Below are 24,766 nucleotides of genomic sequence, written 5' to 3' on the forward strand. Positions count from 1 at the left end.
AATGGCCTCTTTACCCTCCTCTTAAGAGACACATGCTACACTTGGAACTTCTTCACTGCTGTCAGGGCCTCAGACTCCTTCCCTTTCCTCTTCTGCCCTCCATTGGAAAAACTATGGAAGGCCTTCACTAGAGCTGACATTTCTCTAATCTCTTCTTTTTCGTTTCACTTTTAATTCATGATTCATGAAAACCTCTCTATGTCCCAATACACTTCTTGTTTATTCTTCATGCCAATCACTATAAATATACAATTCACAGATTTGTGTCGAAGTATATGACACAATGCAACAGCCTTTTAACGTAACTAAACCACAGATCATGTGCATCAATTACTCGATTCATTCATTAGTAAATCTTCAGTAATTACTTCATTCTGGTCAGAGTTGCGTTAGATCCAGAGCATATCCATGGAATATGCTGTAGGGAGTGAGACGGGAATACACTCTTGATGAGACACCAGTCCATTGCAGCACACTATACACAGACGTTTAGCATAGCCAATACATACACGTGTTTTTTGGGAGGTAGGAGAAAACCAGAGAACCCAGAGGAAACCCATATGGACATGAGAACAACGTGTACAACTCCACACAGACGGTAACCTGAGACACTGCAGCTCTGAGGCTTATTCCTACACTTAGCTGTTCCATAATTCCATCATTTCCATACAAAAGTCACACTGTTATATTAAATCATTTATGGTCTGATGTACTGTATAAAACAACAAACTTGTGCATATATCAGGTTTATGTGTTTAATCACATTGTGAAACAGAAAAAATGTGATAAAATATTAGCCTCCAAATCAAAAAGAAAGCATTATACAAATATACTTTTTTTGTCCTGCCATTCTTATTTAATATGTAATAATAATACATGTTGAGAATATGTTTTACGATATGCACAAGACTAAAAGTGTGTGGGGTCAATAAATTTATGCAAGAATTAAGACAAGACTTACATAGAACACAAGCTTAACTGCTGTAGAAAATATAGAAATGATCTATAATCAAACATTTTCTTTTTTCAATCACAAATAGGACAAAATAGAGCACAAAATAGAGCAAGAGCTTGTTGGCATGGCATCGTTTAATTAAGGAGTAAAAAAGGACATTCATTACAGTCAGAAAGATGAGAATATGAGTAAGTCTGCAAGTAAGTGGACACTGACAGTCGTGGGTTGTTGTTTTTTTAAGCATCTTTAAAGCTTTATTTATTTATTTATTTATTTATTTAAGGAAACTGCTGAATAAGTAATAGACAGATTTCCTGCTCACCAAACTACAAAACTGCCCATTATTAGTTCAGGCATGAGACAGTTAAGAAAATGTCGAGGGTAGATTTTTAGGCAGGCATTTGCAACTGGAGTCTTTTGCTGAAGTCACTAAACCTGAGGACGAAGGAACAAAGGAAGTATCAATACCAGTAAAGCAGGCTGTTGTGAGGCTGAAAATCAAAAGCAAACAATCTGTTATAGCTGAGTATATCAGCATGACCTTAGAAACTTCATCACAAAATGTCAAACAAATTAATGATTAACGTCCAAAACAGGAACATAAAAATTCCTGATTTTTATTATGTCTTAGTACACACATTAATTTATACTGGAGTTCTTCCATTATAGTGCTCTCCATCAAGTCACTTTGACGTCACACCGAGAGCACTTTTCGCAGAATGTTGGCAGTGCCAAGCAAAACTTATTATTATTATTATTATTATTATTATTATTATTATTATTATTATTTCTCTTCAGGAGCTGCTTTATTCTGGTCAGGGTCACAGTGAACACTGGACGACATCAGGTGGAAACACTCTAGTCCATCTCACAGTACCACACACACACACACACATTTACACGCTCATTCAATTCTAGGGACGATTCCGAGTTAGGAGTTGGGAGGAAACACGGAGAACCAAGAGAGAACCCAGGTGGACACTGGAGGAACATATAAAAGTTTGTACGCATAGTAACTTGAGCTCAGGATCAAGACAGGAACTGTGAAGCTTCTGAGGCAGGAATGCTACATGCTGTGGCACTAATAATAATAATAATAATAATAATAATAATAATAATAGAGTCCCCAAAAGTTCATTGAATTGCTTCTAATGACTTGATGAGACCAAGATGTATATGTGATGCAAAAAGCAAAGTGTGGAGAAAGAAACAGAAACTGATCATAATCCATAACAAACATCAATGTTTATCGATGACGGCTTGCCTTAAGAAGATAAGTTGTGAAATGGACAAAATCATCTTACCTGCTCAGGTCCAACAGAAAGCCTCATGACTCAAGATACCTCGAGCCTAGTGATGTCTGTCTGTCACTGATTATAAAGGATTTTCAACAAGTAATAAGGAAAAATGTAATAAAGGATATATGTGTATGTTGTTCACCTCACAGGCTTTCACATTTCAGCTGACAATAGGCATTTTTAATATTTACACACATTGCTAGAGGAGCATTTCACTTCTTTACCTGAGAAAACATATACAGTATAATATATGGCATAATGCTGTTATTATAATCCTTTTTCATCTTTTATTGAAAGTCAAAGCATCACTACAAGTCAAGGTATTTAAAAAAAAACAGTGGTTCCGTATTTACAGAATTAAATAAATCGACAGTGCTCAATGTATAAATGTCCATCTACTTTTCATTTAACTGCTTTTGTAGACTGCAAGCAAGTATTTTATAAAACACATAATGGATGTGCTCTTAATCTGTCAACAGCTTAAAATTTCCATTTTTGTCCTTATAAAGCAAAAGATGACACACACACACGTCCAACCTGGTATTACTGTGGGTTATTTTAAAAAGATAGTGAGAGGAGGGGAGCTTCGCTGTGCATTCTGCCTGTGACCATAAACTGCTGAAGCAGATGGCAACTGATTGTGGCTTTAATTCAGATCTTTGTTTGGGGAAAATGATCCTTATTATGCTATAGCAGTGTGTGTGGAGCAGGACAGGATTTATAGCTATGAATACATAAATAATAACAGGCTTATGGCATAGCCTTGCAAGAAAAACATCAATATGTAAAAGTAGAATCAAATCTTAAATCAGTTTAAAAGCCTTACTTTGAAAAAAAAAAAGGTTTCTGCCTTAATACTTACATTGGACGGGCATGTGATCGACCTGCATAAAGATAAATAAGAAAGAAAGAAAGGAAAACACATTAGGAAATAAATAACTCTTTTTGATTCACCAAAAAGAGCTTTGTCGTCAGTTCCACTTTAATGCACAGTTAATTCTTCAACTCATTATGATATAATTTACCATGGAAAGCTCTTAAATTGGGAATTAATGGCTTGAATAACAGGAAGTACAAATATTTTGATGAAGATTTTGGTTTAACGTGGTGTGATATGAAATGAAGTAGATGATCAGATATGCATTAATTTTCAGCAACAGGGTCCCTGGGTGTGAAGCGGGAATACACCATGCACGTATACACAAGCACATTCTCATTCACACAATCACACCTAAGGGTATTTTGAGTAGCCCGGCATGTTTTGGGGAAGTTAGAGGAAACCAGAGGACCCAGAAGAAACCCCTGGAGACACAGGGAGAACGTAAACAGTTAACCCAAGCTCAGGATCGAACCAGGGATTGTAAAGGTGTGAAATGGCAGCATTATACCCACTGCTCCACCATCCATGAAGCAGTTTTCTGTATTTTATATTTATTTAGCTTTATAATATGTACATTATTTTATATCAGTTGTACATATTTACTTAATATAAACTTCATGACTCCAGACAGCCATGCAGCTCAAAAAACAAACAAACGAACTTCTCAGTTTAAAAGATTAGTACGTACATAAATTTTATTTAGAAAGCACAATGAAATTTTAACCAAAGTTAAGAACATATATAGGCTTTAAAACATAATTATAAGTACTGTACAACATGTACAACACTTGATAGAGCCATATGGATTAAAATGCTAATTTGTAAGTATGCTTGTATTCTTGATTTAAAATCATATGAGGGAAAAAAAACAGTTTTAATGTGATGACTTACTAAAAAAAAAGTATTTAATTGACCTGCATTTGCAAAACAAAAATCTCTCCATGTTTGTGTATGGATGTATTATTTTCATCAAGTAACTTAGTCTATACTGTCTGAAGTCTTATAAACATTTTTACTGTGAATCATTTTTCAAAAGTCCTACTGCCTTAAACAAACTTCACTTGTGTCCAAATCCAAAACACTCTATAGTGACCTCCATACAAACATTAAGATGACTTTATAAACAAAAAAAAAGTTGCCCCATAAGTCATTATTCTTCAATTACACGTCTTTCCTATTAATCACAGGCTACAGTGACATGCCAGAGACACATTCACTGAATGTATGTGCATATTTCTATAGGCTGAGTTTCACCATATAGAGATAAATAACTTGTTAGCAATATGTGTCTCCAAGAACCAGTTTCATTTCTCATGTGTAGAAAGCTTCTGAAACCCATTATATGTAGCACTTACCTCATCTCAGTCAGTTAATACACCCGAGAACGCTGCACTTCTGGCACACAGCTGTCCAACACACAGACAGGAGCAGCTCCTCAACCGGTTCTTCACCGTCCAGAGGCGCGTGAACCCCGGCCGGCGCGTGCGGCTCGGACCCGGACCCTAAGAAACCTCTCTGACTTTATAAAATCCTCCGAAGTGTGGGCTGAGGGCTCGGAGCTGAGAGAGCTGAGAGAGCTGAGGGCTGAGGTCAGGACGCTCCAGTCCTCAGCGCGCAACGGGCAGCGCGCACCGCCGCCGCCGCCGCCGCGCGCGTGCTCGCAGGGAAGAGAGTGAAGCGCGCGCGCGCGCGCGTGCCCAGGATTTCCAAAGCCAGAAGAGTTGTGCAGATGGCTGATGGTTGATAGTGAACAAAACAGTGCACTCAGTAAAGTGCAAAATGATGATTAGTAACCCGGAGGGCTAGGACGCTGTACAGGGAATTGGCAATGTAGAATCCAAGCTTCTTCTTTTTTCAATCCTATTAAAGAAAGAGGTGATGCCTGCATAGGCTAACTAAAATATAAAAAGATACTCATGCAATTAAGATGAAAGGTGATGCCTAGCTATGCAACTAGTCTTGTATGTTTATTGTTTTTAAATTTTGCATGGAAAGCTATGAATTATGAGCGAATAATTGTAGGTTATTTGTTCATATTAACGTCATGGGGAATGCTGATATTACTACTACTACTACTACTAATAATAATAATAATAATAATAATAATAATAATAATAATCCTACTAATACGACCACTACTACTATTAATACTAACACTAATACTGATACTGATACTACTACTAATACTAATGCTGCTCCTACTAACACTGATACTGATACTACTACTAATACTTTTAATACTAATACTACTCCTACTAATAGCTACGACTAATACTACTACAATTACTACTAATACTAATACTGATACTGATACTACTACTAATACCATTAATACTAATGCTACTCCTACTAATACGACTAATACTACTAACACTGATACTGATACTACTACTAACACTATTAATACTAATGCTACTCCTACTAATACGACTAATACTACTACTAACACTGATACTGATACTACTACTAATACCATTAATACTAATGCTACTCCTACTAATACGACTAATACTACTACTAACACTGATACTGATACTACTACTAATACTATTAATACTAATGCTACTCCTACTAATACGACTACTGCTACTACAATTACTACTAACACTAATACTGATACTGATACTAATGCTATTAATACTAATGCTACTCCTACTAATACGACTAACACTACTACTAACACTACTAATACTAATACGACTACTAATACTACATGGAGTATACAGTTGGACAATTAGAAACATTAAGGGTTTACATTTATAATATCAGGGTTCTTTGAGATTGAGATTATTTAAAATAAGATTCCTGGAGTTTCATTTAAGGGTCCAGAGACAGTACATGAAGCCCTAAAAGATCTTCATCATCCATGAATTTTTTGTTGTGCACTACTACTACTACTACTACTACTACTACTACTACTACTACTACTAATAATAATAATAATAATAATAATAATAGGTTTATAATAACACATGAGCCAATCATTATTATTATTGTATGAACAGGGCTGCTTAAACATGCCTAAAATATACCAACTTTTCTTATATACGTGCCACTTTCCTGTTTAATCCCTCTGCAGATCTCCAGCATTTTCAGAGATTTTATTGGGTTGTTTTGTTTTGTTGTGTTTTTTGTAAATGGCTCCTCTGAACTAAAGCGCCTGCAGCTCGGCCTCGGCTCGTGAAGAGTTAAAGGGAGGAGACGGAGAGTGACACGCCTCATTGGGCAGATTATGCGCAGCAAACAAAAAGTGTGTGTGCGAGAGTGTGTGTGTCAGTCAGTCGCTGCTTCACGGCTCCATCTGCGCTCGCGCTCGCGCCCGCGCCGGCACTCTCACCTTCAACCGGAGCGGGAAATGTACTGAGTGCGCGCGCGGACTTCACGGCTCTGCACGCGCACGGTTCACGGCACATTCTTACAGCTTTGCAAACCTTGTGGATTATTTTTCTTCTTCTTTTTCTCTAATCCTTTGCTAATCGGTGAGTATGTCGAGCTGAATGTGAAACAGCCCGGATGCGTTTCATTCATTGCGAAAGCATCCTTTTGGCTGGATGCACAGCAGCACCGTGCTCACTGCTCCAGAAAGGAACTTAGATGCGCATTGCATTTGATTTGGATGAAGTTAGATGAATAGTATACGTGTTGGTTCAACACTGAGGCTTTGCTGTAGAAACGAGAGAAAGATTTGCGCAGATGTTAGTGCACACAGGATGAAAAGCGCCTTGACTTACAATATATTTACCTTCACTGAACGGCGTGAACGAGTTTGGTGGTTATTGTGCAAGTCGTAAATGGGAATAATAACAAAGCCGCGCTCAGAAAGGGTTATAAATTTCACCGTGAAGCCGGGGGTCAGTGGGTTCATCTGTTGTGTTTTGGAAATGCCCAGGCTCTGTTCAGTTTAGAGGAGAGATGCATATTCATCGGGCTCTTTGTGTGGCTTTACCCCACCGACCCAAAGAGCTACAAAAGAAGAGCTCAGTACTAAAACTGCTCAAAAAAAAAAAAGAAATGTGTGCATGCATATATATATATATATATGAAACTTTTAAAAACACCGATAGATAGATAGATAGATAGATAGATAGATAGATAGATAGATAGATAGATAGATTCTGACTGTTGCATGAAGTCGGGGAGTCGGATGTTCAGTTTGGGCTCATCGGACGTTTTCGGCATGTTAATGTCCTTCTGGATGGTCATTTTGACTCTCTTCTATACAGACAGTCTACAACAAGAAATAAGAAACAGGAAAAAAAGAATTAATGAATTATTACCCAATGGACAACCTATCTAAAATAAATATATAAAAATTACAATGAATAAAAAAAAACAAAGTGACTACACAGGCTATAGGATGTAGAATATATCCTACTTTAAAGTGTGTGTGTGTGTGTGTGTGTGTGTGTGTGTGTGTGTGTGTGTGTGTGTGTGTGTGTGTGTGTGTTTTATGAAAGGATTCAATTTGTAAAATGTAGGCGATCCAAATGACAAGCAATTATATCATTTTCACCAACTGAATTTGAAATTGAAAATTTCAAGTCCACTATCTTCTGCAGTGCTACTCCAAACAAATATTAAGCCAAGAATTAAAATAGTAATAATGATGAAGGACATTAATATAAAAGTAGTAGTCTGTGAAGAGTGTATTAGGGTTTTTTTTCCTGTTTTTTTTTTTTTTTTTTGCTAAGTCCAGATCTGTGTAAATAGTAGGTAAGTCTTATTCGTTTTGTGCAGCTTATAATGAGTTTTATTCTAAGCAAGACAAAAATCGGATCATTCCTAAATGTGCATTCAGGGTTGGGGGGGGGGGGGGGGGGGGGACCCCGACCTCCTTTCATTTGCTGGTTTAATTAAAGTCTCTGAAGGAAAGTGGTGGATTATGTTAATGAAAGGACATACGTTACTTTGGTATAGAATAGCAGTGAAGGCTGCTGCACACGAAATCAGCGACTTTGACAGTGCACTTGAAATCCATTCGACATGCTCCTCCGACTCTAAATGCCGCTAATTTCCCTCCGTATCAGTGGCATGAAAAATGTGCAAAATAGCCTGATTGCTCTGGTGATACAGACTGACGACTGTTGTTGTACCTGCGATGGATACAATAAATTGATTGTTTTAAATAATAATAATAATAATAATAATAATAATAATAATAATAATAATAATAATAATAATTTGATGTTTTAATCATAAATATTAACGTTGTGTACTTTTTTTATTTTAAAAGAATCATCATTATCATCATCATGTGTAGGCTAATATTAAAGCAAATATCACTCGATTTTGAAAAGTCGCATATGAAGGCCGCATAGATTTAAATGCGGCTATTAATCATGGTCACGTGTCTGAGACTGGATCTGTTTATTGCAGTGATTTTTTTTTATTGTTTTATATAGGTATAAAGTAGACTAGCTTATCCTCAGATCTGAGTGTCCTGTACTTTAAACAGACTGCTGGACTTGAGTCCCCCCCGACTCATTTTGTTCTGTGCTTTGGTTCGAAGGCCGTGATGGAGGAGTCCAGTTCGCAGAAGTCGGCATGGGATGGAGACGCCAAGGCCATGCAGCAGTGTTTAACGGACATTTTCACGAGCGTGTACACCACCTGCGACATCCCTGAAAACGCCATCTTCGGGCCGTGTGTGCTCAGTCACACTTCACTGTATGACAGCATCGCCTTCATCGCCCTCAAATCCACAGACAAGAGGACGGCGCCTTACATCTTCAGGGTAAAAGTCATGCGGAATGATCCTCACATTGCACTTTAAGGTTATTGACTCAACTTGTGGATACATACGAGTTCAAATCAGGTTTGAAAACCTTTTTTTTTTTTTTTAGAAGGAGCCTTGGCCAAGTTCACAATGAACATATATATATATATATATATATATATATATATATATATATATATATATATATATATATATATGTCCATGTGAGCTCTGAGCATGAGGATTCCTATATTATATACGATATCCTATATTAGTTTTTCATATATTGTTGCATTTGCAGTGCTGAATTCATTCTTACAATGCCTATGTGGTTAATTTCTTCAGACAACAACAACAAGTCATCATAGGGTGTGCTTCGGTTATAGAATTAAACGTAGTTTTAATAATATTGCTTGCATCTGTGATAAAAGGTGGACACGTCAGCTGCAGGAAGTTCTGCAGAAGGTCTGATGTGGTTGAGGTTGGTCCAGTCTGCCAGAGATAGAGATGAGCAGAATCTGGAGGCCTATGTGAAGAACGGCCAGCTCTTCTATAGGTCACTGAGAAGAATCGAGAAGGATGAAGAACTCCTGGTGTGGTACGGGAAGGACCTGATCGAGCTACTGTTACTCAGCACGAGCAGAAAAAGCAAAGGTACAGTTCAACAGAATGTGTTAGTATTTATTTATTTATTTATTTATTTATTTAATATTTATTGGACAACAGGTAAATGACGTTTTAAATCCGGGTATGTTGATGGATCGATGCATTTGTAGAACTGATACTTCATTAGAATAAGATGCTTGATAGGAAGCATAAACCTAATTGTAAAAAAAAAAAAAGTTTTAACATAACACTCATTACAAAATGAATGCTTTTTTTCATGATATAAGTTAAAATAACTTTGCTGTAGTGAGGATTCGGAATACTCATTCGCTAAACTTGGCGATGGCAGCGTATTATTTACTGTCTCTTCTTATTTTGTTAAAAACATATCTGTTAGCAAAAATTTAAAATCCCTTATAAGTTATTGTTCTTTGTTTTTTGTGTGTGGGTTTGTTTGGTTTGTTTGATTTTTGGTTTGTGCAGGATCACCACCTTATCTGTGTCCAGACTGCTGTCAGCGATTCCAGTTTGAGTTCCCTTTCCTGGCTCACCTGAGATTCCGATGCACCAAGAGACTGCAAATGATGGCCAGTGGCGAGGACGATGCTAAGGACACTAGAGAACAGGCCAGCATGCCTACCTCCAGTTCAAGCCCTAAATTGGGCCGATCTGAAGGTTTCTCCAGCCTCCAGGATGGAAAGCCATCAACAGACTTCCACAACCTTGCCAGAGACTTGGAGAACAACAGGACAAGTCCTGCCACTGATAAAGAGGCAGAGATATTGAGTGAGAGCTCAGGAAAGCGCAAATTTTCTGATCTGGAGGACCACAACCGGGCCATGGGCTCAACCCCAAAGTCCAAGGAAGAACTGGCTAATTCGGCCCAGCAGTACCGTGGAGCCTATGGCCTGGATGATAACAGGCAACCATTCTCACCCTCTGAGGTCCCAGAAACAAAACGCAGTGCTTTTACTGAAGTAAAAAAATCACCACAGGGCTTAAAGCATGGTGCCAAAAATGGTGGTTTCAACTCAGAGAATAAGACAGACACCGTGAGGCCTGGCAGTGAGAAGCATCCTAGCATTCGGCAAGTGCTGAGCGAGACACAGCCGCCTCAGTCACGGATCGAGAGCTCAGCTGTAGCGAGTGCTTTCACTTCAGTGTCCCAGGATTCCGGAGGCTCCGAGCGCAAGAGCGCCTTCAGCCAGCCATCACGCTCTTTCTCACAGCTTTCACCACTCATCATGACACCTAAGCTGATGCCTGGAGTAGACTGCCAACCTCCTGTAGGTGACACGGTCACTTCCAGTAGACTCTACCAGGCTGATCACCTGGGAGCCAAGCTGCAAGGTTCTGAACTGGGCACCAATTGTCCTGTACCAGGTGGCATGTCAAAGCAGAACCCGTTCCTCTACGCAACAACTTTCTGGCCTAAATCATCAAGCGCCATCCAGCTCCAGATGCCATCTGCCCTCACACTCCTGCCCCCATCCTTCACCTCTCTCTGCCTGCCAGCACAGAACTGGTGCGCAAAATGCAACGCCTCTTTCCGCATGACCTCTGACCTGGTGTACCACATGCGTTCACACCACAAAAAGGAATATTCCATGGAGCCATTGGTCAAGAGGCGGCGTGAGGAGAAGCTCAAGTGCCCCATCTGCAATGAGTCGTTCAGAGAGAGGCATCACCTCTCACGTCACATGACCTCTCATAACTAACTTTTTGGGGCACTATACTTTTTCAAACCACATTATTATTCTTTTTTTTTCTATTGGAAGGGGAATATTGTCAATCTTGTCAAATTGGAGCTCTCACATTCTTAAGGACATTTCTGTTTGGATTGTATCTTTCAACATGTCATGCTTTTGTGTATGCAAAACTTTAAAACCCAAAAACTCTAAAAAATCTATTTGAAAAATCTATTATCATATGAAGCACTTATTTGTGGGGGAAAGGGGAAATAATAACATGTACATGTAATTTGTATTTTGTATATATTCATGTATTGTATAATGTATAGAAATGAATTGAAATGTAGTTCAGTTTCATGAAGACAAAAAAAAAAAAAAAACATATTCAATTGCTTTTCATGTCCATAGGCCTAATTAAAATAATTCGGATTATGATGTTGAACTATATTTAAGAATGCATGTAAATTAGAGTTATCTGTTTAAGATACAGTCTATTTACAACACTGTAAATATTTGTTTGAATACAAGAAAGGTGTAATATTTTGTGTCCGTGAGGAATAGATTCTGTGTCTCATCCTTTTTGCTGAAATTTACTATTTGATAGTTTATCTAACCATGTTGAATGCTTTGACAATAAAATAGCTTTATTTTCATTTTTTTCCTCGTGATTCATTCCCCTACAATAAATATTATAAACTATTATAAACTCCTTTGAAGTGTTAAACCTGATTATATGTTTAAGAAGTGGTTTCTTTACAGAAAATGAAAAAAAGGCATGTTTCTCTATTCTTATGTCGCCATGTTAGCAGTGTAACTCCTGCAGTGGGTCTGAAACACTCAGAGAGCCACAGAGCTGCAGCTCCGCTTCACTGCGGGACAAAACCGGAACCGGAGGCTCGCGCGGGATTCTGCTCTCGCGCCCGACGCAGTTTAAATCCCCGGACAGCGCGCGCGGGAGTTTAGAGCTGCGTTTCAATGAAAGTGGTGAAATTAATTTACAAAGACAAATGACTTTTTCCCCCAGTGAACCGGGAAATGACAGCGTATTAGCATATTATAATAATAATAATAATAATAATAATAATAATTAGTAGTAGTAGTATAAGAGCAGCATTAGTAGTATATGAAAGTCTCCTGATTTACAAACCCAATTCATAATAAATGTCAGAATGAGTTATTATTAACCACAGCAACAGCAACAACAAAATTAATAATAATAATAATAATAATAATAATAATAATAATTATTATTATTATTATTATTATTATTATTATTATTATTATTATTATTATTTGTTACACAATCCCATGAAAAAGTACAGACTCCAATGACCTACAGAAATTAAAAATAAATGTATTATTATTATTATTATTATTATTATTATTATTATGTTACACAATCCCATGAAAAGTATATTTTCAGTCTGACCTACATACATTAATAATAATAATAATAATAATAATAATAATAATAATAATAATGTTTGAATTTTCTTACACGACCCCATGAAAAAGTATATTTTCAGCCTGACCTACAGAAATTAAAAATAAATAAATTGATTAATAATAATAATAATAATAATAATAATAATAATAAGCAAAAGGGTGTGTAATTCAGATGATGATATTTAGATGCATTTTTTAAAAAAATAAGCTAAAATGTATTTTTCTCAGTCCTAAAATATTGCAATACTTAATAAGCATTGTTATTTGTATAATTCATAATAAATAAGTCAGAATGAGTCATTATTAACCGCAGCAGCAGCAACAACAAAATCAATAATAATAATAATAATAATAATAATAATAATAATAATAATAATAATAATTTTATTTTCTTACATGGCCCCATGAAAAAGTATATTTTCAGCCTGACCTACAGAAATAAAAAATAAATACATTGATTGATTAATAATAATAATAATAATAATAATAATAATAATAATAATAATAATAATAATAATAATATTTTGTTGGTTGCTTCTGAGGATTTGCTGTTTGTTTATGGGAAAGAGGCACAAGCAGGTCATATTAACGAGTATAATTTACCTCAGTGCACAGTGAAGAGCCTATATCATGGCTGTCTATGAAATAAGGGATTCTAACCTCAGCTGTGGAATAGCCACAGGCTACAAGCAACTATAATTTACACAGATTATTGCCATAATCAATAGCTACTACCATATGATTGTTTTCTTTGCGTTTTATTACATTCATATGTCCCTTTCAGGAAGAATGCAAATCCTTATTTAGCCTATAGCCTATTATGGGAGGGTGGGGGGTGTGGGAGGGGTATGTTTGGGGAGTGAGGGTGTAATGGCTCTGAAAATAGCTCAACAGGGACACCAAGCTCTCATTGTGAGAAACGCAATTAAATTCTGGGGATACAAAAAAAAACAAAAATAAATAAATAAAAACCCTTAACTGGCTCCAATGATAAATCAATCAAAAAACAAACAAACAAATAACAATGTTTATTAAGTATTGCGATATTTTAGGACTGAGAAAAAATACATTTTAGCTTATGCATCTAAATATCATCATCTGAATTACACACCCTTTTGCTAAGTTTATCCAATTGTTACCTATGAAATCGTTGCATGCACTGACCTGTTCCTAACACTGTACTAACAGTCCTGTAGGTTAATAGGTAAAATATGATGTTGACTGAATTAGTACATGGTGGTGTAGTGGTTAGCACTGTTGCCTCACAACAAGAAGGTCCTGGGTTTGAGCCCAGTGGCCAGCCAGGGCCTTTCTGTGTGGAGTTTACATGTCCTCTGTGTGGGTTTCCTCTGGGTGCTCTGGTATCCCCTAAAGACATGCAGGTTAAGCTAACTAGTGGCTTGAAATTGAGTGTGAATGATTGTTTGTCTCTATGTGTCAGCCTTGTGACTTGTCCAGGGTGTACCCCACCTCTTGCCCATAGGCCAGCTTGCCTGCAACCCTGTAGGACAGGATAAGCGGTTACAGATGATGGATGGATAGATGTTTAAAACTTTTCACTGCAAACCTAAATTTCTTGGACCATATATAGCTATTGACTTTCCATGAAAACTTTTCATTTTCTTGGGGAAAGGTGAGGAGGAACAAGGCCTGTATTCATTAAAACACCAAGAATTACTAAATAGTTTTGCTAAAAGTATTCTTATGGTTAAAATTACTTACAGTTCAGTGTAGTTTTGATATTTATGAATGAAAAGCTGTGTTTGCGACAGTATGATGCCATAACCAAGCAGATGTGCCGGTGTTGTCTGGTTAGCTCCGCCCACTGAGGGCATCTGTATAGACAAATTTTACGTGTTAATATTATTTATAAGGCTGGAGTTACCTACTCCTTCAGGCTCTCTGAAATTTGAGTTAAGAGCATTATTATGTATTGCACTATTAATTTGCTTTGACTCTTATGTATAACAGTAGAACCAAAATGACCTCACTGTCATAATTTTGCAGCAGTTATGACCTATACCCTACTGTGACAGGATGTTGATGAATATGAGCCCAGATCACCATGAAATATAACGATGTACACTGGAAATATGTGAAAGAAGTGCTGATACAAAGGTCCTGAGCATTCCAAAGTACTAGCAAACTTGTAATAGCAATACATTTTTCGGAATCAAAAGCTGACGTGAAGGTCAAGTTTTCAAATTTTCAAGAAGAGAAAGACATTAGAGAATACAAAGTGCCAAACTACAAACTGCAATTCATACTCTAAACACAAAAACATGGCATTACTCCCCTCTAAGGGTGAATCAAGGACTAGCATTCACAAATCCTTCCCTCAAATTAATCTTTCAAGACTGAACACAATCACAACATTTCCAGCCTGCAATTTACAACTTAACACCAGTAGTTGTAAATTCAGTGAATGCATATGCAACAGATTTCTGTATTTTGCCTGCACAGCAATCAAACCGTTCTCTCTGATGCAGTAGATAATGGCGTAAACCCAGCTGGGAGACTCTGACGGTCTTCACCTCTGCTTACCAGAGATATTTATTGCCATGCCCTGCTTTGAGCCTAGAGTCACTGCCCACCCCTTTTCCGAAGCTCTGGTTACATTTGTCAGTCTAACACTCAGCACCTACCAGTCAATCCTTCCTGCATGTGCTCATCCTTGGCCAATCTATCTGGTACGCTTCTCATAGTTAATGTGTGATTGTGTCCTGTAGTGAACTCTTCACCTCTTCACCATCACTCCATCTGTCCCTTCCGTTCGTCCTCCTGTTGTTCTATAACCTCTTGCAACTTGGCTTTGCTTACCTCAAAATAGGTCTGGGAAGGAGCAGCAAGCTTGAATGGTATAATGTTCAGGTTCAGTATTAATAGATTCTTCACACCAACAACCCTATGACACCCGAGATGATGGTGAAATGGGTGGAAAAGCCAAAAGTATGATTTACACCCACTGATTTATGATCACTATATGAGCTTCAATGAGAATCATATACTCTGTCGTGTATATATAGTAAGGAATACAACAGAACAGGGCATGCTGTTTTAGAAAACAAATCAATGACTTTCTCTGTGTCAGAAAACTTAAAGTTACAGCTTTACACCCAACTGTTTATGCTGACACCGGAGACGCCTACCAAAACAAACCGATGAAAGGAAAGACAAGACAAGTCAGAAAAACTTTCAAGTTAAAGATGACTAACTTAATAATAATAATAATAATAATAATAATAAGAAGAAGAAGAAGAAGAAGAAGAAGAAGAAGAAGAAGCAACCCATCAGGTAAGGTTATAAAAACTGTTTCAACAACCCCAATTCCAAAAAAGTTGGGACAGTGTGTAAAATATAAATAAAAACAATGCAATGATTTGCAAATCTTTTTTTATCTATATTCAATTGAATACAATACAAAGACAAGATATTTAATGTTAAAACTGATAAACTTTCATGGTTTTTGTAAATATACATTCATTCTGAATTTCACTGCCTGCAACACGTTCCAAAAAAGTTGGGACAGGGGCATGTTTACCACTGTATTAAATCAGCTTTTCTTTTAACAACACGCAGTGAGCATTTAGGAACTGAGGATACTAATTGTTGAGGTTCTGAAAGTGAAATTCTTTCCCATTCTTTCTTCATTAGAATTGTTCAACATTCCGGGATCTCCATTGTCGTATTTTGCACTTCATAATGTACCACACATTTTCAATCGAGGCAGGCAGGCCAGTTTAGCACCTGCACTCTTTTACTACAAAGATATGCTGTTGTAACATGCAGAATGTAGCTTGGCATTGTCTTGCTGGAATAAGCAGGGACGTCCCTGAAAGAGACGTCATCTGGATGGTAGCATATGGTATGTTGCTCCAAAACTTGTATGCACATTTCAGCATTAATGGAGCCTTCTCAGATGTGCAAGTTACCCATGCCATGGGCACTAACACACCCTCATACCATCACAGACACTAACTTCTGTACTTTGCGCTGGTAACAATTTGGCTGGTCCTTTTCCTCTTTAGCCTGGAAGACACAACATCCATGATTTCCAAAACCAAATTGAAATGTGGACTTGTCAGACCACAGCATACATTTACACGTTGCATCAGTCTGTCTCACATGAGCTCAGGCCAAGAGAATTCGGCAAAATTTCTGGATGTTGATACACTATATTGCCAAAAGTATTTGCTCACCTGCCTTGACTCACATATGAGCTTAAGTGACATCCCATTCCTAATCCATAGGGTTCAATATGACGTTGGTCCACCCTTTGCAGCTAGAACAGCTTCAACTCTTCTGGGAAGGCTGTCCACAAGGTTTAGGAGTGTGCTTATGGGAATTTTTGACCATTCTTCTAGAAGCGCATCTGTGAGGTCACACACTGATGTTGGACGAGAAGGCCTGGCTCTCAGTCTCCGCTCTAATTCATCCCAAAGGTGTTCTATCGGGTTGAGGTCAGGACTCTGTGCAGGCAGGTCAAGTTCATCCACACCAGACTCTGTCATCCATGTCTTTATGGACCTTGCTTTGTGCACTGGTGCACAGTCATGTTGGAAGAGGAAGGGGCCAGCTCCAAACTGTAAAAACAGTCTGCATGCCTAGGGGCTTGATTTTATACACCTGTGGCCATGGAAGTGATTGGAACACCTGATTCCGATAATTTGGATGGGTGAGCAAATCTCATCTCATTATCTGTAGCCGCTTTATCCTGTTCTACAGGGTCGCCGGCAAGCTGGAGCCTATCCCAGCTGACTACGGGCGAAAGGCGGGGTACACCCTGGACAAGTCGCCAGGTAATCACAGGGCTGACACATAGACACAGACAACCATTCACACTCACATTCACACCTACGGTCAATTTAGAGTCACCAGTTAACCTAACCTGCATGTCTTTGGACTGTGGGGGAAACCGGAGCACCCAGAGGAAACCCACGCGGACACGGGGAGAACATGCAAACTCCGCACAGAAAGGCCCTCGCCAGCCACGGGGCTCGAACCCGGACCTTCTTGCTGTGAGGCAACAGCGCTAACCACTACACCACCGTGCCGCCCGGTGAGCAAATACTTTTGGCAATATAGTGTATATGGCTTTCGCTTTGCCTTTGTAAATGCAGAAATGAACTGTGTTTAGTGAGTGTTCCTGAGCTCATGTAATAATATCCTTTATACAATCATGTCGGATTTTAAAGCAGTGCCACCTGAGGGATCGAAGGTCACAGGTGTTCAGTGTTGGTTTTCGGCCTCGCACCTTACATGCAGAGATTTCTCCGGATTCTGTGAATCTTTTGATGATGATATGGCTTGTCGATGGTGAAATCCCAAATTCTTTGCAATTGTACATTGAGATATGTTGTTCTTAAAGGGGTGAACCTCACCCCATTCTTGCTTGTGAATGATTGAGCCTTCTAGGATGCCTTTTTCCTATCCATCACCATCACATGTTATCAGTTAACCTGTTTATCTGTAGAATGTTTCAAGCAGGTGTTTTTTAAGCATTACGCAACTTTTCCAATCTTTTGCTGCCCCTGTCCCAACTTTTTTGGAACATGTTGCAGGCAACAAATTCAGAATTCAGAATGTATATTTCCAAAAACCAATAAAGTTTATCAGTTTGAACATTAAACATCTTGTCTTTGTATTGTGCTCAATTAAAGGTAGACTGCCTTTCAGATTTTTCAGGTTTAGGTAATAAAAATAATTTTTCCTGGCACCCAATTATTTTTGTTTAGTGGAGCAAAAGCTACTGAATTCGAATCACAGACTTCCAATTTTATTAATTTTTTTGATAGAACAATTAATGAATTTAGGGCCATGTGGCCCTAAATTCTCAGCTATTATTTCTTGCTTCACCCCAACCCGATTCAAGATACTATGTCATGCATCATGTGGTGGGCTTTCCCAGTTCGCGCAAGGCATTGTGGGATACAAATTTGAAACGGGAAAGGAAAATGGAGGATGTGAATGAAACGTGGAAGACCGACTACAGTAAGGGAAAGCAAGAAGAAAATATGTTACCGGTATATTGTGAAGGAAAGGAAATGCAGGACCAAACTAATAAATATCGGCACTCATCGAGCACCTCAGTGTGATCAGCTGTTCATTTAGCGACAGAATGATATAACTGTCAGTGCACGGTCAAGGTAAACCTGTAGATGGCAGTAATGCAACAGTGTGGATGCCAGCTGCCATAAAACCCAAAAGAAGAAGAAGAAGCCGCCGAAAGATAAACCTGCGCATGCACACATGGACTTCCTCTGTCTGCTTGACTGTGCGAAGCAAGCAATTTCATGCACATTATTTGCTAAGGAATCCCCTCAAATTAAATAAGCTCCCAGCCACAGAATGGCCTGTTTGTTTGGGGTTTTTTTTAGATATTTCAGAAATAAACATATATCACAATGACCACATTTTAGAGGGAACTAAATTTCACCAGTTTTATGAAATCGAAAGGGCATCTACTTTTAAATATTGGTCAAAAAGGATTTGCAAATCATTGAATTCTTTTTTTATTTACGTTTTACACACTGTCCCAGCTTTTTTGGATTTGGCATTGTATAAGTTGTCCCTATTTATTATTAAACAACAGACTACTACTTTACGTTCTCTACCTGCATCATTGCTGACAGATACAAATTTAGACATAGCATGCACTTTAAAGGCACTCCCTCTTTCTTTATAGGCATACCTGTGTTCTTGGATCACCTCTTGTACCTTCTATATGTCTGCATGCCTTTCAGATTCTTAGCATTACCAAAAAGGAACAATTATAGTACAGGGAAGTTGTTGGGTTTGCACCTGTTTCTCCATCTCTAACATCTATCTCTCATGAGAAATGTGTTAGATCTGTGTGATGTGTTAAATTACACAACAAATCTTACTGATAAAGTATTTTACAGAAAGACACACTAATTAGACATTATTATTATTATTATTATTATTATTATTATTATTATTACATCTGGCTGACAGGCGATGAGCTTATGCCATCATGTGTTGTCTGTCATCTGTCATCCGTCTGGCGTCGTCCACATTTCATGAAAATCGCTTTTTCTCTCTCAATTCTTCACTGATTTTTATTCTTTTTGGCAGGAAGGTAGGTCTGCCTGGGGTGCATATAGCTTCTACCCAAATTTGCATAATTGCAATTAATAATAATGAAGATAAGAAGTAATTAAGCCCTAACGAGCAGTTTCCACACAAATTGCTTCTTCTCCCTCAATTCTTCACCGATTTTGATTCTTTCTGGCATGAAGGTAGAGGTACCCAGGGTGCATATAACTCATACCCAGATTTGCTTAATTACAATTATTAATGAATTTAATTAAGCCTTAACAAGCAGTTCAACAAAAATGGCTTCTACTCGGTCAATTCCTCAGCGTTTTGGATTCTTTTGGATACCCACTGCTCTGCCTATGTGTGTGTACTCGTTGCTCACTTGTGTGTGCATGTGTGTGTTCACTGCTTCAGATGGGTTAAATGCAGAGGTTAAATTTCACTGTGTGCTTAAGTCTGTGCTTGAGTGTACGGGTGACAAATGAAGGCTTCTTGGCTTGGCTTCTGCTTTCTGGTGAATAGGTCAGTATTCCTAGGATGTATATAGCTAGTATATCGCTTGTATATAGTGTATATAGCTTGCAACATTTATTGCGCAAGGTGGCCCACTTTAGATCGTTCCTTCTGGACTAGATGGGGCTGGAGTGAGCTACGCCGTCATTGACAGTCTCGTTATTATTATTATTATTATTATTATGGGTGGCGGGCGGCACGGTGGTGTAGTGGTTAGCGCTGTCGCCTCACAGCAAGAAGGTCCGGGTTCGAGCCCCGGGGCCGGCAAGGGTCTTTCTGTGCAGAGTTTGCATGTTCTCCCCGTGTCCGCGTGGGTTTCCTCCGGGTGCTCCGGTTTCCCCCACAGTCCAAAGACATGCAGGTTAGGTTAATTGGTGGCTCTAAATTGACCGTAGGTGTGAATGTGAGTGTGAATGGTTGTCTGTGTCTATGTGTCAGCCCTGTGATGACCTGGTGACTTGTCCAGGGTGTACCCCACCTTTCGCCCGTAGTCAGCTGGGATAGGCTCCAGCTTGCCTGCGACCCTGTAGAACAGGATAAAGCGGCTACAGATAATGAGATGAGATGAATCATAGTTCCTAACTGGAGAATTTCCAACCAGGATGTATTCTTGCATCGCATACAGAGTTCCCAGTTCTCGGCAGTTGGAGAAACTGTTCATCTTTTCATTCATACAAGTAATTATTGGTCCCCAAGAACTCTACTCTGCCTTTGACTATTTCCTGTTCCTCTGCACATATGAAAAAGAATTATTACTGATAACTATGTAACTATAGAAATAAAACATTAAATACAAAACATGGTTTTGACCTGCACAAATCACTCAACGAGCCTTCACACACAATCATAAATATACATCATTCCATTAACCACAATCACAGTCGTAATTTAAAAAAAAAAGTTTGAAACAATCAAAGATTTGCCTTTTGCTTGAGGAGCAATTACTTTCCTACACCTTCTGAGTGAGGAGGATGGTGAAGGAGGGAAGGAAGAACCCAAAGTTGACACAGTTTTAGAATCGAATATTGTAATAATATCCTGGGCAGCACGGTGGTGTAGTGGTTAGCACTGTTGCCTCACAACAAGAAGGTTCTGGGTTCAAGCCCAGCGGCTGACTGGGGCCTTTCTGTGTGGAGTTTGCATGTTCTCCCTGTGTCTGCGTGGGTTTCCTCTGGGTGCTCCGGTTTTCCCCACAGTCCAAAGACATGCAGGTTAGGCTAATTAGTGGCTCTAAATTGACCGTAGGTGTGAATGTGAGTGTGAATGGTTGTTTCTCTCTATGCGTCAGCCCTGCGATGACCTGGCGACTTGTCCAGGGTGTACCCCACCTCTCGCCCATAGCTGGGATAGGCTCCAGCTTGCCTGCGACCCTGCACAGGATAAGTGGCTACAGATAATGGATGGATGGATGGATGGATGGATGGAATAATATCCTGTTCTTCCAAAAGGTTACACTAAAGAAGTTCTTCCTGAGAGCAACCCATGAAACACAGCATCTAAACTTCATTAGGCATCATTGGAACTACAACTGGTCTTGTGGCTTGCAGTCAGATCACAACAAAATTGATCTTACACACCTTCTGCATGTTCTGTGAGAACTGAGGAGTGCATACTGGGCACATTCCCCTTACCTACTGCAATGGTAGTGGACCAAAGGTGCTTTGGGGATGTTATGTGCCTGGTGGTCAAGGGGCACCAGATGGCATCAAGTGATTCAGATGACATCATGAATCCTGCTAAGCACTGGGATAATTCCTGCCCCAAAACAGGTTTCCTCAGCAAGTAGATCAGGAATTGGTTGTAAATAAAGGTTTCAACCAGATAAAGACCCACATCCAAATCAATGGGAACAAAATCAATGTTTTGCAGTGGGCATAGAAAACCTGTAGTCAAAACTGAAATGGACAGTCTATATGCATGAACCAAAGAATATAAAAAGCTTGAAATGTTCTAGAGGGCAGTGATCCAAGCAGGATTGTCCGGTCAAAATTGACACCCAAGTCTGCTGAAAACCCCAAGAAAAAACCTGAAACTAGCCCAAAATTTTGGGTATTGGAAAATTCACACACATCTTCTTCTCTTTGCATGGCTTTGTTGTGCATACATTTCTGATTTGCAGTATTTGCAATATAACTTTATCGCCACCTGGTACAGACATGACACACTCCATAATCTCTGCACGATATCTTACAATACAAATGGTTCTGTCCATCATACATCATCACCAGTGTTGGGCAAGTTACTCAGGAAGAGTAATTAGTTACTTTTACAAATTACTGCCTTTAAAAAGTAATCAAATTACTTCAGTGATTACTTGGTATCAAAAGTAATTAGTTACATTAGTTACATGGGCAGCACGGTGGTGTAGTAGTTAGCACCGTCACCTCACAGCAAGAAGGTTCTGGGTTTGTAGCCAGTAGGGGTCTTTCTGTGTGGAGTCTACAGGTTCTCCCCGTGTCTGTATGGGTTTCCTTCAGGTGCTCCAGTTTCCCACACAGTTCAAAGACATGCAGTTAGGTTAACATGGGGCAGCCATGGCCTAAGGTTGGGTTGAAGTGCCCTTGAGTAAGGGCACCTAACCCCCAACTGCTCCCCGGGTGCTGTAGCATAGCTGCTCACTGCTCTGGGTATGCGTGCGTGCTCATTGCTCACTTGTGTGTGCAGGTGTGTGTTCACTGCTTCAGATGGGTTAAATGCAGAGGAAGAATTTCACTGCTTGAGTGTACGCATGACAAATAAAGGCTTCTTGGCTTCTTACTCGTTACATTACTTTTGCTGCCCCCCTTCTGAAAAAGTGAAAGCTTTTGTTGTTAGCTGTCCAGATGTCAGCTGTGGTGGACACAAAGTTTACCTCACTGAGTGTAGCCTTCAAATTAGATTCCATCAGCACATATTCGCTCTCGAGGTTGTCAGCAAACATCTTTCTCTGTAGCAGCCTAGCACTGCTTTCCGTGAGTATTTTCTCGTTAATGCATCAAAATGTGGGCGAGTCAACAGTGGAAACAGGTAACATCTCTTCTACGATATACGGTAGTCAGCGATGAGCTTATTCACATCCTTTCCACTTAACTTTTCTCTACCACCGTTTTCTGTTCTGAAGTCCAGTTTTTGTTGTTTAGCTGGAGTGCATGCAGTTCTATCAGCGCCTGTGTTTGTTTTTTTCCAAGTTTCACATTGCTGTGTTGCCAAGCCAGATGCTTCAATAAATTCGATGATGATGAGTTTGCAATGGACGACAATGTTTTTTGCATCTCTGGTTGTCACAAATTCAAAATAATGGCAGTATTTCCAATTTTAGAACGCAAATTTCTCTTCCACTAGCTTATCATCGTTTGTCTGACCTGCTACGTATTCACGACATAGTAAGATACCCTGTCTAGGACAAAATTCAAATTGCGTTCGGGTAATGAGGTGATACTTGGATTAGTAACTGCAATATAATTACAGTTTCAGAAATTGTAATCTGTTACATTACTCGTTACTGTGGAACGTATTCAAATTACAGTAACGCGTTACTGCCCAACACTGATCATCACTGTCTGCACTTGTGCTTTCCATTTGATTGTTATAGCCTATATTTTTGAAAATTAATTCGCAGTAATTCCGATTATTTGCTTCTCAACAAGATTGTGGAAACTATGGACTTAAAACACCATCTACAGTGCAAAAAAACACCACAGACAGATATGCTTTTTCCACCTGCAACCTTGTTCCAAAACTAGCCCAATTTGGAGTAAAAACTGTGATCCTGGCAACCCTGGGTCCAAGATTCTTTCTACTGAATGTCAGTTGTTTTCATAAATCTACTGTGATATGTAGTGTGACCGGAAAACCAATAAATATTCTGAAAACTATCTATATTTTAATCCGGTATTCCATGTAGTCACATGGTTTTGTTGACTTAAGAGGATGCCACTGTCAATACAGTTGGGTCTTTACCTTATGAAAGCATGCTTATCTTTTTTTAGCTTATAGATCAGTCATTGGCAGGCATTTGCACTCAAAGCAAATACCTCCGGTTTGCATAGCAGAGGCGTACAGTTATACTGAACATGTCAGTGTCAACAGTTCAATCGCTAACAATGCCACACACAGCTGTTGTGATCATACAGTGCGACTTAGCAAAACCACAGAGGAACATAAATTGTCCAAGCTCATGAGATGCACCAATCTTTCACATGTCACTATTAATATGGATGCTATTAATATACGTAGATCGCCATGTTGTCTTTGCTGCATCGTGCCAAGATGACATATTTGAATGTTCATGATGGGAACAAGCCTAGTGAACATGAACATCTTTAGACAGGTTGCAAAATTTGCCATAAATTTGTTGCATTGCTTTTTGTCTTCTCATCATGACATAAAAAGCATATTCTTCTTTTAAGTACTATGGAGATGTTGCTTTAAGCTTTCTGTCCACTGAGTAAAAATACATTCCCTCAGAAATCCAATGTAAAACTATACAGAGCTAATCTTTCGCTGGACTCTGCTTACTGCTGTTTAAGGCCAGTAGAGACTCATAGGTATTGAGACTTGATTTACGGGGCTGGGGGAGTCCCATAGGACAAAGTGAACTGCCGTTTTGGTTTTCTATAGCAA

At 38.8% G+C, this 24,766-nt stretch overlaps 1 protein-coding gene and 1 long non-coding RNA gene across 4 annotated transcripts; one reads left to right on the top strand and one right to left on the bottom strand.

Moving 5' to 3' along the window:
• Positions 1–1,083: 1,083 nt before the first annotated feature.
• On the bottom strand, positions 1,084–4,742 carry LOC132872070 (uncharacterized). Its single transcript, XR_009651378.1, has 4 exons — positions 4,489–4,742; positions 3,116–3,137; positions 2,260–2,325; positions 1,084–1,390 (listed from the first exon to the last, which is right to left on the bottom strand). It is a non-coding gene; the product is annotated as an uncharacterized LOC132872070 (long non-coding RNA).
• Positions 4,743–6,426: 1,684 nt separating this feature from the next.
• prdm8b (PR domain containing 8b) lies at positions 6,427–11,769 on the top strand. Of its 3 annotated transcripts, XM_060906656.1 has the most exons (4): positions 6,427–6,612; positions 8,643–8,867; positions 9,281–9,503; positions 9,939–11,769. In XM_060906656.1, exons 2-4 carry the CDS (start codon positions 8,649–8,651, stop codon positions 11,171–11,173), a joined length of 1,677 nt encoding a protein of 558 aa, XP_060762639.1. In that variant the 5' UTR covers positions 6,427–6,612; positions 8,643–8,648; the 3' UTR covers positions 11,174–11,769. The 3 variants fall into 3 exon arrangements, with proteins under 3 accessions (XP_060762639.1, XP_060762640.1, XP_060762641.1); XM_060906657.1 differs by lacking the exon at positions 6,427–6,612 and having other exon boundaries at positions 8,603–8,867; XM_060906658.1 differs by lacking the exon at positions 6,427–6,612 and having other exon boundaries at positions 8,775–8,948.
• Positions 11,770–24,766: the final 12,997 nt, after the last annotated feature.

This window comes from Neoarius graeffei, chromosome 24 (genome assembly GCF_027579695.1).
Source record: "Neoarius graeffei isolate fNeoGra1 chromosome 24, fNeoGra1.pri, whole genome shotgun sequence".
Lineage (NCBI taxonomy): Eukaryota > Metazoa > Chordata > Actinopteri > Siluriformes > Ariidae > Neoarius > Neoarius graeffei.

Coding starts and splice junctions, on each gene's coding strand:
- prdm8b (XM_060906656.1), top strand. CDS start 8,649: ATGGAGGAGTCCAGTTCGCAGAAGTCGGCATGGGATGGAGACGCCAAG. Junction 8,868..9,280: donor CGGCGCCTTACATCTTCAGG/GTAAAAGTCATG, acceptor CTGTGATAAAAG/GTGGACACGTCAGCTGCAGG. Junction 9,504..9,938: donor CACGAGCAGAAAAAGCAAAG/GTACAGTTCAAC, acceptor TGGTTTGTGCAG/GATCACCACCTTATCTGTGT.